This window comes from Rhipicephalus sanguineus, chromosome 10 (assembly GCF_013339695.2).
Source record: "Rhipicephalus sanguineus isolate Rsan-2018 chromosome 10, BIME_Rsan_1.4, whole genome shotgun sequence".
Lineage (NCBI taxonomy): Eukaryota > Metazoa > Arthropoda > Arachnida > Ixodida > Ixodidae > Rhipicephalus > Rhipicephalus sanguineus.
The window spans coordinates 3,436,749-3,453,106 of record NC_051185.1 but is presented as its reverse complement, the minus strand read 5'-3'; the positions used below and the strand labels follow the sequence as shown (position 1 = coordinate 3,453,106).

At 49.2% G+C, this 16,358-nt stretch overlaps 1 protein-coding gene across 1 annotated transcript in view; it reads right to left on the bottom strand.

Annotated features, from left to right (window-relative positions):
- Window positions 1-384: 384 nt before the first annotated feature.
- The window catches only part of LOC119372305 (chorion peroxidase), a 59,951-nt gene continuing 43,977 nt past the window's right edge, over window positions 385-16,358 (bottom strand). The window contains exons 10-13 of the mRNA XM_037642779.2: window positions 7,463-7,681; window positions 4,383-4,552; window positions 1,162-1,264; window positions 385-518 (exon numbers count right to left, since the gene is read on the bottom strand). Of these exons, the coding sequence (XP_037498707.2) occupies window positions 461-518; window positions 1,162-1,264; window positions 4,383-4,552; window positions 7,463-7,681 (550 nt within the window). The 3' untranslated portion in view covers window positions 385-460. The remainder of the gene's footprint in view (window positions 519-1,161; window positions 1,265-4,382; window positions 4,553-7,462; window positions 7,682-16,358) is intronic.

Here is a 16,358-nt window from a genome sequence, read left to right as displayed (position 1 = left end):
GCACTGGACAGGCGCTGTGTTGCAACAAAAAAAAAAAAAAATCGAGCAAAAAAAAAATTAACTTTTTTTTGGTGTTTCATCGGTACATTCTTTTCGGAAGAAAACAGCAGTAATACACACAACTGTCATTTCTACTCACTTGAATGCACTTACTACTTGAATTCGCATTTATTCACATTTGGTTAACTTTAATTCTCACCCGCGGTGCGCGATTATTCAGCACAGGTGTTTGGTATCTTAGTCGTGTTCACGCTGACGTCGAATCATTTTCAGTCATGAACCTTAAAAGGCCTAATAATGACAAGCCACATTAATAGCAATGTGTTCGGAAAAGCAGCATCTATACTCCGGCGACAGAATAAAGCACGTCGAGCAAAAGTGATTTCAAATGTCACCGTTTTCAAAACATTTATTCCAATTATAATACAATTCGTGCTGTATGCGGCTGGTGTAGAGGTTTTTACGCCCATAACGCGTAGTTCGTGTCTGGGAGGAAGAAGCACGGCGTCTGCTGATTTCTGAAAAAAAAAAAAAAAACAGTCACAATTTCCACAACTGCGATTCCTTCTTACTCAAACTGCGAAGGCGACAATGGCAGTTTCAGAACATTTCCATTTACCAACGTACTTTATTCTTAGTGGCTTACAAAGTGACTTCAGCATAGAACAAGCGAGCCCCGCTGTATGCCCAACTCGCCATAGGAGAAGTGAGCAAGGCGATAAAGTTTAGTCGGCACAGAAAATAATGGGCAGGATCACGCGATACGGTGCTATAAAGATTGAAAGAAAAATATTGGGCTCATAGCGACATACGAGGCGTTCAAAGCAGTCAAGGCTCATTCACAGCTGCGACTAGTGCTGGTCGCGCGACCGTTTGCGACTGGCGACCAAAACGCGACTCATGTGCCAGTGCATCCGTCGGCACACCGATTTCGCGGCTGCTCAGCGCAGGATAAGCCGGCTCCCTGTTCCTGCGCATCTGATTGGCTCCGAGGTTTGTGACTGCAGTCGAGCAGCGTGCGTCCCTTTGCGACTAGGTCACGCGACATGTGCTAGTCGCAGGTGCGAATGGGCCTTTACACGGAGCAGCGGTGCGTGCAACTTCTGGTGACGCTGTTAAAACGAAGGCCAGAGTTAGTGTGTTACATTCCGACTCACTCACCCAACACCACTGGGTCGAAACACGTTTGGAGTGACCGAGAGCACGCCTGTGTTCTCGCAGATGATCTTTGCAAAGGATATTCGTCGAATCTCATTAAGTTGACCTGCATTCATAACACAGAAAGAAAAGGTTGTGGTTAAATTGCCATGACAAATCAGTTCAGGTTGGTTGGTTGCTTGATGGGATTTAACGTCACTAAGCGACTCAAGCTGTGAAAGACGTCGTTGTTGAGGGTTCCGGATAATTTCGACCGTTCTCTGACATCGCACACGGGCCTCTAGCATTTCGCCTCCATCGGGTTCGAATGCGCATCCTACACGCAAATCAGTTTTGCGCAATCCCACAGGGCAGGGGACATCCACCCTTCCCTAGCTAAAAGAAGTCTACAGCAACAGCCCCGCATAGGTCCCGGGTTCGATCCCCGCACCATGCAGTCAAATTTCTCGTCAGTAGGAAGCTTCACTGTATGAGATATTCGCGTGTATTTATTTGTATCTCTGTGCTACAAACGGCTGGATGCCAATTTTTCCTTTCATCACTTAGAATTGGTTGCTAACTGCTTGTCACATACGCTACCGCCGTGTTAGCAACTGCAGTTAGTAGCGATATCGTTAGTGACAGTTACTAGCTGCAATTTTCGTAGCCTTTCGTAATGGTACGCCGTGTATCGGCTTCAAAACCTTGCAGGCGGTATGAAGCTAACACAATATAATTTTAAGAAAGTGAGCAGTTGTCGACCACCAGGCATTGTTAAACTTCTTCAAATAAAAGCATCATCACACAAAATGAATTCATACGGCTGAACTGATTTTTCAGGGTATTAATTGAACATAACAGTACATATTTGTCGAGCAGCTTACTGTACAGAAGTATACAACATAATGAGCAGACTGGTGCGACATGTTTTCAGTCGTATATGTAGCCGGTGTTTCACAGGTGTGGACGCATATATTTTCCGAAACGATCTGTCGCCTATAGATAACGCGTCTTAGCACTCGGCAACTATAAGCAGCTGCCTGCCAGAGCTGCCGGACTACATTTGCCAACCTGTTTTACAGTTCTCGCCGCGTTATTCGCAATGTGGGCGTCGAACGTGGACGCAAATCGCGCGTCTGACCATTTTTACAGTGGGGCTGTTGAGCTTTTCGGTATGCCGTGTTGCGACACCATCATGAACCGGCACGCGCCTTCTTCGTCCTCTTCTGCTTGACGCAATAACTCTTGGGCGAGAGAACGAGTACCGAGAGGGAGAGAGAAAGAATGGTAGGGAGAAAGAAAGGGAAGAAGGAGACGAGTACAGAGAGAGAGAAGCAAGAGGGAAGAGAGAGAGAAAGAAACACAAAAAAGCAAGGAGGTGGGGGAAAGAGAAGTGAGGCAACCAGCTCCGCCGCTTCCTCACTCTTCGCACCAGTAAGGCGCAGCTTTTAAATGCGAATGCATTTCTTAGTCGAGCTATGTCAGGCGCCGCGCGGCGTCCGCGATCTCTCCGCTCCCGCCCCCCTCTCTCATAGCAACAGCTGCGAGCGCGCGCGCTCCTCCTTGCCCCTAGCAACCGAAGCAGGTGGTGCGGGCGGATCAGCGGAGAGCGAGTGGAGAGGAGGAGCGCGCTCGGGCGCGTGAGGGCGCTCGCATCGCGGGAGCTCGGCGGAGCTCCCGCGTGTGTGGGAGAGTGTGGGCGAGGGTAGGCGCGTGCTTCGGCGCTTCTCCTCTCGGCGGGCGCCCCACTCTCCAGGCGCTGCGCCGTGCTCCCGACCGGGCTGCAGAAATTAGGCGCCTTTTCCTCTTCAAACCGCTACCACCACCACCACCACTCTCCCGTTCGCTTGCTCGCAAGCGTATATAAATGGAGCGGAGCGCGCTCTCTACTCTCTCTCGACCCATTCGCCGGCTTTCGCTGACGCGAGATGGCTGACGTGGAAGACAAGGCTGCGAAGCGAAGAGCGCGTGATGCCGAACGCAAGCGCCTGAAGCGAGCTGCCGACGCCTAACTCCGTGCTCGGGAAGCTGCTGTGAAACGCCAAATGCATTCGCATTTCCTCACGATTCCCTTCGGGGAGGTGGGGTGAATTTTTTATGTATGCGGCACAGACGATCCAAAATTCAAGAATATCTTCTCCCACAGGTTCGGCATTAAGGCAAAGAGCATGATAATGCTTTTTTTAGCATACATCCTCCGAACACCGCGTTGCAACGACGACACCTTCCGCTGATAAATTGATGTACACGCTGCTCTGAGAGCTGATCGTGGACCTCTCCTTGAGGACTGCTTCCTTTTCGGTAGTGGTGCAGCTGTAGGAACCCACCACATGCCGCGACATTTTCGAAGAACCTATATTCAATGGACAGGACTTTTTACGCTATCCAAATCAATCACATTCGTTGTACCACAGGAACGAAACTTCTTTCCGCGTTTTTGCTGCAAGGTATCTTACGAAAGGTCGGAAAGGAAAAACCACGCAATGGTTATGCGCTTTTACCAGCTGGGGTTGCTCTTGGGAGCCGTCATCTCCTGCAAGCTGGCCTTCGCTACAGTGACAGAAACAGTTATGACCGACGGATATATGACAACACATTCCACAAGACACTTCTTCACTTCATACACAACACCGGCCTAACGGCGCACATTTAGTAGAAATATACATGACAAATATTATGCCTTAACTATGTCGGAAATAAAAAGAAGAGTTGCTCTTGGAGGATATTTAAGGCCTTAAGTTGCGCGGTGACATGGCAGGTGAATGAAGCCGTACAAAAACCTGCGTGACCTTCTCCAAGCCAGCTGCTGCTTGTGACGTCATCACACGACATGGTGGTGGCAGTGCGTGAGGTGCAGAATGATCTTTAATGCGTGCCTCTCACAATGAAGCCGATGCCCAAGTTGTGCCGACTGTTTAACTTATTAATGCACTACCGAGAGTGCAGCACGTTTTCGCCGTCAAGTGCATGCCCAACTTTTGTTTCTTGCTCTTGGTCGAAGAACCTAGCGAACACGTACCAGTGTACACGTACGTCATAATCAAGGTCCTATTTCTTACTTGCGACATGTGATTTTGATGCTGACAGCCTGTACGTGATATTATCTGCGTATAAGTTACAAAACTTTCCTCGCAAAACCTTCTAGGCCTGCGGCAGAGCGATCTACGAGCCGCTATTCGTGTGCTTTCAGTGCCCGGTGTCCGAAAATATGCGCTCTTTAATGAACGCTGGAAATGGCGTTGTACCTGAGGTCAGTGATCCGGCCTGTGATCCGTGCTCGTAGTAAAAGCGGTCGCCGTACTTGAGCCTCTGGAACATGTGGCCCAGAATGCAGGAGAACGTGGGCCCCACTATTCCACCCGGCACCGAGAACTCCGATATGCCGGCAGTGAAAAGGTCCACGTCCCGGACGTCTCTGATAATAAGGAAAAATAGGGGTTCAACCTGAGCAGATTTAAGAGCAGTCGGGCTTTGGAGAACGCCACCATCATAACGTCGTGCAATGAAATCATCGTGACGTCACTAGTACGGTGACGCCAAAATAACGCCATTGATGCGACATTTCGCTCAGGTTTATCTCCAGGTCTCGCCAAGCCTCTTGACGTGTAAGACCTTAACGACTGCACTTTCTGGATAGGTTTATCCGCTGCTGGGAAAGTCGTTTTCCGTGCCCCTTCACTGGGCGCACCAGGTTCTCATGAGGTGCACATGCGACGCTTTCGCGCCTTGGGCGCCAGAAAGACTGAGCAGTTATCGCTTGAAGCAACGGGTTCGTCATCGCGCAGCCACTGTCCTGTCGCCTTTTAAGCCGCCGCACACGTGGCCGAATACTACGGTTGTTTGCAGGCGGAACGCTATGGAGCACCGCAATTACGGCGCGCGAGCGGGTATGTCACGTGGTATACTTATTATTATTTTTTATTTCGCGGACATCCGCAAGAAGCACAAGAACACTAATAATTAATAAACGAAAAGTGAGAAACTAGACAGTTATAGTTTAGCGGGGTTAGCGGAATAGCAGGCTTAGCGGAATAGCGGGAACGAAATGCGCATGCGCAGCACGCTAAACGACCCATAGCGTTTACCGTACGCACGCTATTTTTCAGATTTAGCGCTACCGTGTTTGCGTGGTTAACGTAGTGTACGTAAAACATGGCGGCGGTTATGGACACCCGCTTCGAACTGAATTTAGCGCTGATGTGGACGACCCACTTCTTTCGTAGCAAACAACTGTGTAAAATGGCTTAGCTTGCCTTCAGGTAGCTTCGACGACAGAGTATTACGGATAAGTCAGCGTAGTTTTTGAGATCGCTTCCCATTTCGAACGTCTCTATGCCTAACTAGAAGATCGGTGTAAACAAATCTGCGACACAAAAATTTTCGCTCTTGGTGCATAGTTCATATTTATTTACGTTTACTGTTACTAAAGAAGTAGCAATATTGCGGCGTGCGGGGATACAGGCGAGAATTCTCGGTTTTATTTCTTTTCACTTTTTTTTCATGCGTTCACCCTCCACTAGGTGACGCCACCGCCACAGCTTGGGCACGTAAACGCTATCCCGCTAAACTAAAACGCGCTGTCCGCAACAAACGTTGCCGGCACGGTAACGCTAAAGCCCCTCCATCGCGTCTGCTGCCGCCGGCGGAAAACGCATGGAGGGGCTTTAGGTAACGCTAAAGCCCCGGCGGAAAACGCATGGAGGGGCTTTAGGTAACGCTATGCCCTTAACCCCCGCTATTACGCTAACGCTAAACTATAACTGTTTACTGTCTAATCAGACGTTTCGCTAAACGATCTACAACATTCTAATTGGCATTTCTTTTCCCTAGCTTCGTTGCACTAGAAGTTAGTTAATTCAGCTTGCCTAATTAAGCAATTAGGCGGTACACAAAAGAATAGTGTGACTTACTTCATGCAATAAGTCACCAACGTGCATTTGGTCGCGTCGTCGTAAAGTGCGTCGGCATATTTTGAAGTGCTTTTCTTGTTCTGTCTTCTTTCTTGTGGTGTAAGTTTGCGCTAAAAAGGCACTATGGATTCCCACCAACTAGCCCGCCAACGCATTCTGTTGAGCTATATTTCGAAGCTCTGGCTAGTTAGCTGCGGCGCCTTGTATATACGTGGCCTGCTTACGCTCGTTCCTCAATGGAAAATTTTGAACGTGTATTGTACGTTTGCACATTACCGATTCTGGCGCTTTTCGAGGTTTCAAAGATCTTGCACAGTCAACTGTCACACGGAACTAAATGGCTGTTCAACGTGCCTTACAAAAGCTGGCTTCACGAGTACGAAAATCCGGCATATACTGAGGACATTAGGAAGAAGGATCCGTTGATGGGCGAGTTCGTACATGTCTTGAAATATACTGAGTATGTGCAGCGCAATGGTACGAAGACAAGAGAAGACACACAAACGACATAGACTGGCGCTGACTTCCAACTGATTTATTGAAAAGCACGAAGCCCGCTTTTATGCATGCGCACCTGTTAGCAACAACTCAAACGCATCATCGGGGACCACACAAAACCTGCATCTCTTTGTCACTTAAACACTTGGCGTACTTACACACCTGATACCAGATTTCTTAATGTGAGCTGCCTCGATTTCTGTTTTCGTTTTTGCATGCTTTATAAACGTCGCGCGATCAAAGTGCGCGGTGCATTTACACTTGTTGCACACTTGACGTCAAAGTGGTGTTTTCTGCGCCATGTAAGTTAGGCCAGATTTGCCCTATGCTCACCAAAGAAAAGAAAAAATCCTGCACGAAGAAGCATGTTCACCGTTACACCGATTGTGTGACTCACGTGGTATATAAAATACCACTCAGCTGTGGAAAAGAGTACATTGGGCAGACGGGCCGATGTTTCAACATCAGAGCACGTGAGCAATTTTTGAATGTAAAAAACGAATCAGGCGGACATCTTGCAGATCACTGCAACAAGTGTAAATGCACCCCGCACTTTGATCGCGCGACGTTTATAAAGCATGCAAAAACGAAAACAGAAAGAGAAATAATCGAGGCAGCTCACATTAAGAAATCTGGTATCAGGTGTGTAAGTACGCCAAGTGTTTATCTAAGTGACAAAGAGATGAAGGTTTTGTATGGTCCCCGATGATGCGTTTGAGTTGTTGCTAACAGGTGCGCATGCATAAAAGCGGGCTTCGTGCTTTTCAATAAATCAGTTGGAAGTCAGCGCCAGTCTATGTCGTTTGTGTGTCTTCTCTTGTCTTCGTACCATTGCGCTGCACATACTCAGTATATTTCAAGACATTAGGAACATGGCAAATGAAAGTGAGGTGAAAATGAATCCAATGTGTGCTTACTTGTACAACACCTTGTACTTCTCGACCGAGTCGCTGTCCATGTACTGCTTGAGCGCATCGAACGACGTCAGGTTAACGCCCGTGCAAAAGTAGAAGTAGTCGACGTAGGGTCGGACGCCGTGCTCCCGAGCACGCTGCAGGTTCAGCGCGACGAGGTCCAGGCCGAAGCTCTCGTTGCGCAGTCGGTACAGGTGATTGGTCACGCCGTCGGTCACGTCTCTGCGCCAAAGTCATCATTCGTGACACTTGCTGCCTTGTGGCATGGCTTAGAGTGAGCTCAGTTGCTGGTACTTTGAAACCGACGTTTTCGTTATCAGGAATATCGTTATGCACTAAACCGTACCACTGTAAGAAAAAAAAATCACGGCATCTCCACGAAGTGAACGACGATTGAGGAGTTGGCTCGGAGATAATCGGGTTAACCGTGAATGCTTCATACAGTTCCTCTACTTTCATATAAAGACGTCACACGTTTTTATAGTAGCGATTGCGGTCAGGTTGTTGTCGAACAACAAGCGATCGCAGTCCTTGCAGCTGCGGCCGAACGTGTGGTCGAACGTGTGGTCGAAGAAATCGAGGAAATGTGGTTTTACCTGCGTTAATGTCATCATCAAGACGCCCGAAGAACAAGAGGAAGAAGACTTCTCTTTCGCGCGAGCGTGCGCATGCTACAGTTGGCTATGCTATATGTGGTTTTGCCCGCGTTAATGTCATCATCAAGACGCTCGAAGAGCAAGAGGAAGAAGACTTCTCTTTCGCGCGAGCGTGCGCATGCTACAGTTGGCTATGCTATATGTGGTTTTGCCCGCGTTAATGTCATCATCAAGACGCCCGAAGAACAAGAGGAAGAAGACTTCTCTTTCGCGCGAGCGTGCGCATGCTACAGTTGGCTATGCTATATGTGGTTTTGCCCGCGTTAATGTCATCATCAAGACGCTCGAAGAGCAAGAGGAAGTAGACTTCTCTTTCGCGCGAGCGTGCGCATGCTACAGTTGGCTATGCTATATGTGGTTTTGCCCGCGTTAATGTCATCATCAAGACGCTCGAAGAGCAAGAGGAAGAAGACTTCTCTTTCGCGCGAGCGTGCGCATGCTACAGTTGGCTATGCTATATGTGGTTTTGCCCGCGTTAATGTCATCATCAAGACGCTCGAAGAGCAAGAGGAAGAAGACTTCTCTTTCGCGCGAGCGTGCGCATGCTACAGTTGGCTATGCTATATGTGGTTTTGCCCGCGTTAATGTCATCATCAAGACGCTCGAAGAGCAAGAGGAAGAAGACTTCTCTTTCGCGCGAGCGTGCGCATGCTACAGTTGGCTATGCTATATGTGGTTTTGCCCGCGTTAATGTCATCATCAAGACGCCCGAAGAACAAGAGGAAGAAGACTTCTCTTTCGCGCGAGCGTGCGCATGCTACAGTTGGCTATGCTATATGTGGTTTTGCCCGCGTTAATGTCATCATCAAGACGCTCGAAGAGCAAGAGGAAGAAGACTTCTCTTTCGCGCGAGCGTGCGCATGCTACAGTTGGCTATGCTATATGTGGTTTTGCCCGCGTTAATGTCATCATCAAGACGCTCGAAGAGCAAGAGGAAGAAGACTTCTCTTTCGCGCGAGCGTGCGCATGCTACAGTTGGCTATGCTATGTGGTTTTGCCCGCGTTAATGTCATCATCAAGACGCTCGAAGAGCAAGAGGAAGAAGACTTCTCTTTCGCGCGAGCGTGCGCATGCTACAGTTGGCTATGCTATATGTGGTTTTGCCCGCGTTAATGTCATCATCAAGACGCTCGAAGAGCAAGAGGAAGAAGACTTCTCTTTCGCGCGAGCGTGCGCATGCTACAGTTGGCTATGCTATATGTGGTTTTGCCCGCGTTAATGTCATCATCAAGACGCTCGAAGAGCAAGAGGAAGTAGACTTCTCTTTCGCGCGAGCGTGCGCATGCTACAGTTGGCTATGCTATATGTGGTTTTGCCCGCGTTAATGTCATCATCAAGACGCTCGAAGAGCAAGAGGAAGAAGACTTCTCTTTCGCGCGAGCGTGCGCATGCTACAGTTGGCTATGCTATATGTGGTTTTGCCCGCGTTAATGTCATCATCAAGACGCTCGAAGAGCAAGAGGAAGAAGACTTCTCTTTCGCGCGAGCGTGCGCATGCTACAGTTGGCTATGCTATATGTGGTTTTGCCCGCGTTAATGTCATCATCAAGACGCTCGAAGAGCAAGAGGAAGAAGACTTCTCTTTCGCGCGAGCGTGCGCATGCTACAGTTGGCTATGCTATATGTGGTTTTGCCCGCGTTAATGTCATCATCAAGACGCTCGAAGAGCAAGAGGAAGAAGACTTCTCTTTCGCGCGAGCGTGCGCATGCTACAGTTGGCTATGCTATATGTGGTTTTGCCCGCGTTAATGTCATCATCAAGACGCTCGAAGAGCAAGAGGAAGAAGACTTCTCTTTCGCGCGAGCGTGCGCATGCTACAGTTGGCTATGCTATATGTGGTTTTGCCCGCGTTAATGTCATCATCAAGACGCTCGAAGAGCAAGAGGAAGAAGACTTCTCTTTCGCGCGAGCGTGCGCATGCTACAGTTGGCTATGCTATATGTGGTTTTGCCCGCGTTAATGTCATCATCAAGACGCTCGAAGAGCAAGAGGAAGAAGACTTCTCTTTCGCGCGAGCGTGCGCATGCTACAGTTGGCTATGCTATATGTGGTTTTGCCCGCGTTAATGTCATCATCAAGACGCTCGAAGAGCAAGAGGAAGAAGACTTCTCTTTCGCGCGAGCGTGCGCATGCTACAGTTGGCTATGCTATATGTGGTTTTGCCCGCGTTAATGTCATCATCAAGACGCTCGAAGAGCAAGAGGAAGAAGACTTCTCTTTCGCGCGAGCGTGCGCATGCTACAGTTGGCTATGCTATATGTGGTTTTGCCCGCGTTAATGTCATCATCAAGACGCTCGAAGAGCAAGAGGAAGTAAGACTTCTCTTTCGCGCGAGCGTGCGCATGCTACAGTTGGCTATGCTATATGTGGTTTTGCCCGCGTTAATGTCATCATCAAGACGCTCGAAGAGCAAGAGGAAGTAGACTTCTCTTTCGCGCGAGCGTGCGCATGCTACAGTTGGCTATGCTATATGTGGTTTTGCCCGCGTTAATGTCATCATCAAGACGCTCGAAGAGCAAGAGGAAGTAGACTTCTCTTTCGCGCGAGCGTGCGCATGCTACAGTTGGCTATGCTATATGTGGTTTTGCCCGCGTTAATGTCATCATCAAGACGCTCGAAGAGCAAGAGGAAGTAGACTTCTCTTTCGCGCGAGCGTGCGCATGCTACAGTTGGCTATGCTATATGTGGTTTTGCCCGCGTTAATGTCATCATCAAGACGCTCGAAGAGCAAGAGGAAGTAGACTTCTCTTTCGCGCGAGCGTGCGCATGCTACAGTTGGCTATGCTATATGTGGTTTTGCCCGCGTTAATGTCATCATCAAGACGCTCGAAGAGCAAGAGGAAGTAGACTTCTCTTTCGCGCGAGCGTGCGCATGCTACAGTTGGCTATGCTATATGTGGTTTTGCCCGCGTTAATGTCATCATCAAGACGCTCGAAGAGCAAGAGGAAGAAGACTTCTCTTTCGCGCGAGCGTGCGCATGCTACAGTTGGCTATGCTATATGTGGTTTTGCCCGCGTTAATGTCATCATCAAGACGCTCGAAGAGCAAGAGGAAGAAGACTTCTCTTTCGCGCGAGCGTGCGCATGCTACAGTTGGCTATGCTATATGTGGTTTTGCCCGCGTTAATGTCATCATCAAGACGCTCGAAGAGCAAGAGGAAGTAGACTTCTCTTTCGCGCGAGCGTGCGCATGCTACAGTTGGCTATGCTATATGTGGTTTTGCCCGCGTTAATGTCATCATCAAGACGCTCGAAGAGCAAGAGGAAGAAGACTTCTCTTTCGCGCGAGCGTGCGCATGCTACAGTTGGCTATGCTATATGTGGTTTTGCCCGCGTTAATGTCATCATCAAGACGCTCGAAGAGCAAGAGGAAGTAGACTTCTCTTTCGCGCGAGCGTGCGCATGCTACAGTTGGCTATGCTATATGTGGTTTTGCCCGCGTTAATGTCATCATCAAGACGCTCGAAGAGCAAGAGGAAGTAGACTTCTCTTTCGCGCGAGCGTGCGCATGCTACAGTTGGCTATGCTATATGTGGTTTTGCCCGCGTTAATGTCATCATCAAGACGCTCGAAGAGCAAGAGGAAGTAAGACTTCTCTTTCGCGCGAGCGTGCGCATGCTACAGTTGGCTATGCTATATGTGGTTTTGCCCGCGTTAATGTCATCATCAAGACGCTCGAAGAGCAAGAGGAAGTAGACTTCTCTTTCGCGCGAGCGTGCGCATGCTACAGTTGGCTATGCTATATGTGGTTTTGCCCGCGTTAATGTCATCATCAAGACGCTCGAAGAGCAAGAGGAAGTAGACTTCTCTTTCGCGCGAGCGTGCGCATGCTACAGTTGGCTATGCTATATGTGGTTTTGCCCGCGTTAATGTCATCATCAAGACGCTCGAAGAGCAAGAGGAAGTAAGACTTCTCTTTCGCGCGAGCGTGCGCATGCTACAGTTGGCTATGCTATATGTGGTTTTGCCCGCGTTAATGTCATCATCAAGACGCTCGAAGAGCAAGAGGAAGAAGACTTCTCTTTCGCGCGAGCGTGCGCATGCTACAGTTGGCTATGCTATATGTGGTTTTGCCCGCGTTAATGTCATCATCAAGACGCTCGAAGAGCAAGAGGAAGAAGACTTCTCTTTCGCGCGAGCGTGCGCATGCTACAGTTGGCTATGCTATATGTGGTTTTGCCCGCGTTAATGTCATCATCAAGACGCTCGAAGAGCAAGAGGAAGAAGACTTCTCTTTCGCGCGAGCGTGCGCATGCTACAGTTGGCTATGCTATATGTGGTTTTGCCCGCGTTAATGTCATCATCAAGACGCTCGAAGAGCAAGAGGAAGTAGACTTCTCTTTCGCGCGAGCGTGCGCATGCTACAGTTGGCTATGCTATATGTGGTTTTGCCCGCGTTAATGTCATCATCAAGACGCTCGAAGAGCAAGAGGAAGAAGACTTCTCTTTCGCGCGAGCGTGCGCATGCTACAGTTGGCTATGCTATATGTGGTTTTGCCCGCGTTAATGTCATCATCAAGACGCTCGAAGAGCAAGAGGAAGTAAGACTTCTCTTTCGCGCGAGCGTGCGCATGCTACAGTTGGCTATGCTATATGTGGTTTTGCCCGCGTTAATGTCATCATCAAGACGCTCGAAGAGCAAGAGGAAGAAGACTTCTCTTTCGCGCGAGCGTGCGCATGCTACAGTTGGCTATGCTATATGTGGTTTTGCCCGCGTTAATGTCATCATCAAGACGCTCGAAGAGCAAGAGGAAGTAGACTTCTCTTTCGCGCGAGCGTGCGCATGCTACAGTTGGCTATGCTATATGTGGTTTTGCCCGCGTTAATGTCATCATCAAGACGCTCGAAGAGCAAGAGGAAGAAGACTTCTCTTTCGCGCGAGCGTGCGCATGCTACAGTTGGCTATGCTATATGTGGTTTTGCCCGCGTTAATGTCATCATCAAGACGCTCGAAGAGCAAGAGGAAGAAGACTTCTCTTTCGCGCGAGCGTGCGCATGCTACAGTTGGCTATGCTATATGTGGTTTTGCCCGCGTTAATGTCATCATCAAGACGCTCGAAGAGCAAGAGGAAGTAAGACTTCTCTTTCGCGCGAGCGTGCGCATGCTACAGTTGGCTATGCTATATGTGGTTTTGCCCGCGTTAATGTCATCATCAAGACGCTCGAAGAGCAAGAGGAAGAAGACTTCTCTTTCGCGCGAGCGTGCGCATGCTACAGTTGGCTATGCTATATGTGGTTTTGCCCGCGTTAATGTCATCATCAAGACGCTCGAAGAGCAAGAGGAAGTAGACTTCTCTTTCGCGCGAGCGTGCGCATGCTACAGTTGGCTATGCTATATGTGGTTTTGCCCGCGTTAATGTCATCATCAAGACGCTCGAAGAGCAAGAGGAAGTAGACTTCTCTTTCGCGCGAGCGTGCGCATGCTACAGTTGGCTATGCTATATGTGGTTTTGCCCGCGTTAATGTCATCATCAAGACGCTCGAAGAGCAAGAGGAAGTAGACTTCTCTTTCGCGCGAGCGTGCGCATGCTACAGTTGGCTATGCTATATGTGGTTTTGCCCGCGTTAATGTCATCATCAAGACGCTCGAAGAGCAAGAGGAAGAAGACTTCTCTTTCGCGCGAGCGTGCGCATGCTACAGTTGGCTATGCTATATGTGGTTTTGCCCGCGTTAATGTCATCATCAAGACGCTCGAAGAGCAAGAGGAAGTAGACTTCTCTTTCGCGCGAGCGTGCGCATGCTACAGTTGGCTATGCTATATGTGGTTTTGCCCGCGTTAATGTCATCATCAAGACGCTCGAAGAGCAAGAGGAAGTAGACTTCTCTTTCGCGCGAGCGTGCGCATGCTACAGTTGGCTATGCTATATGTGGTTTTGCCCGCGTTAATGTCATCATCAAGACGCTCGAAGAGCAAGAGGAAGAAGACTTCTCTTTCGCGCGAGCGTGCGCATGCTACAGTTGGCTATGCTATATGTGGTTTTGCCCGCGTTAATGTCATCATCAAGACGCTCGAAGAGCAAGAGGAAGTAGACTTCTCTTTCGCGCGAGCGTGCGCATGCTACAGTTGGCTATGCTATATGTGGTTTTGCCCGCGTTAATGTCATCATCAAGACGCTCGAAGAGCAAGAGGAAGAAGACTTCTCTTTCGCGCGAGCGTGCGCATGCTACAGTTGGCTATGCTATATGTGGTTTTGCCCGCGTTAATGTCATCATCAAGACGCTCGAAGAGCAAGAGGAAGTAGACTTCTCTTTCGCGCGAGCGTGCGCATGCTACAGTTGGCTATGCTATATGTGGTTTTGCCCGCGTTAATGTCATCATCAAGACGCTCGAAGAGCAAGAGGAAGAAGACTTCTCTTTCGCGCGAGCGTGCGCATGCTACAGTTGGCTATGCTATATGTGGTTTTGCCCGCGTTAATGTCATCATCAAGACGCTCGAAGAGCAAGAGGAAGAAGACTTCTCTTTCGCGCGAGCGTGCGCATGCTACAGTTGGCTATGCTATATGTGGTTTTGCCCGCGTTAATGTCATCATCAAGACGCTCGAAGAGCAAGAGGAAGTAGACTTCTCTTTCGCGCGAGCGTGCGCATGCTACAGTTGGCTATGCTATATGTGGTTTTGCCCGCGTTAATGTCATCATCAAGACGCTCGAAGAGCAAGAGGAAGTAGACTTCTCTTTCGCGCGAGCGTGCGCATGCTACAGTTGGCTATGCTATATGTGGTTTTGCCCGCGTTAATGTCATCATCAAGACGCTCGAAGAGCAAGAGGAAGAAGACTTCTCTTTCGCGCGAGCGTGCGCATGCTACAGTTGGCTATGCTATATGTGGTTTTGCCCGCGTTAATGTCATCATCAAGACGCTCGAAGAGCAAGAGGAAGAAGACTTCTCTTTCGCGCGAGCGTGCGCATGCTACAGTTGGCTATGCTATATGTGGTTTTGCCCGCGTTAATGTCATCATCAAGACGCTCGAAGAGCAAGAGGAAGAAGACTTCTCTTTCGCGCGAGCGTGCGCATGCTACAGTTGGCTATGCTATATGTGGTTTTGCCCGCGTTAATGTCATCATCAAGACGCTCGAAGAGCAAGAGGAAGTAGACTTCTCTTTCGCGCGAGCGTGCGCATGCTACAGTTGGCTATGCTATATGTGGTTTTGCCCGCGTTAATGTCATCATCAAGACGCTCGAAGAGCAAGAGGAAGTAGACTTCTCTTTCGCGCGAGCGTGCGCATGCTACAGTTGGCTATGCTATATGTGGTTTTGCCCGCGTTAATGTCATCATCAAGACGCTCGAAGAGCAAGAGGAAGTAGACTTCTCTTTCGCGCGAGCGTGCGCATGCTACAGTTGGCTATGCTATATGTGGTTTTGCCCGCGTTAATGTCATCATCAAGACGCTCGAAGAGCAAGAGGAAGTAGACTTCTCTTTCGCGCGAGCGTGCGCATGCTACAGTTGGCTATGCTATATGTGGTTTTGCCCGCGTTAATGTCATCATCAAGACGCTCGAAGAGCAAGAGGAAGTAGACTTCTCTTTCGCGCGAGCGTGCGCATGCTACAGTTGGCTATGCTATATGTGGTTTTGCCCGCGTTAATGTCATCATCAAGACGCTCGAAGAGCAAGAGGAAGTAGACTTCTCTTTCGCGCGAGCGTGCGCATGCTACAGTTGGCTATGCTATATGTGGTTTTGCCCGCGTTAATGTCATCATCAAGACGCTCGAAGAGCAAGAGGAAGAAGACTTCTCTTTCGCGCGAGCGTGCGCATGCTACAGTTGGCTATGCTATATGTGGTTTTGCCCGCGTTAATGTCATCATCAAGACGCTCGAAGAGCAAGAGGAAGAAGACTTCTCTTTCGCGCGAGCGTGCGCATGCTACAGTTGGCTATGCTATATGTGGTTTTGCCCGCGTTAATGTCATCATCAAGACGCTCGAAGAGCAAGAGGAAGAAGACTTCTCTTTCGCGCGAGCGTGCGCATGCTACAGTTGGCTATGCTATATGTGGTTTTGCCCGCGTTAATGTCATCATCAAGACGCTCGAAGAGCAAGAGGAAGTAGACTTCTCTTTCGCGCGAGCGTGCGCATGCTACAGTTGGCTATGCTATATGTGGTTTTGCCCGCGTTAATGTCATCATCAAGACGCTCGAAGAGCAAGAGGAAGTAGACTTCTCTTTCGCGCGAGCGTGCGCATGCTACAGTTGGCTATGCTATATGTGGTTTTGCCCGCGTTAATGTCATCATCAAGACGCTCGAAG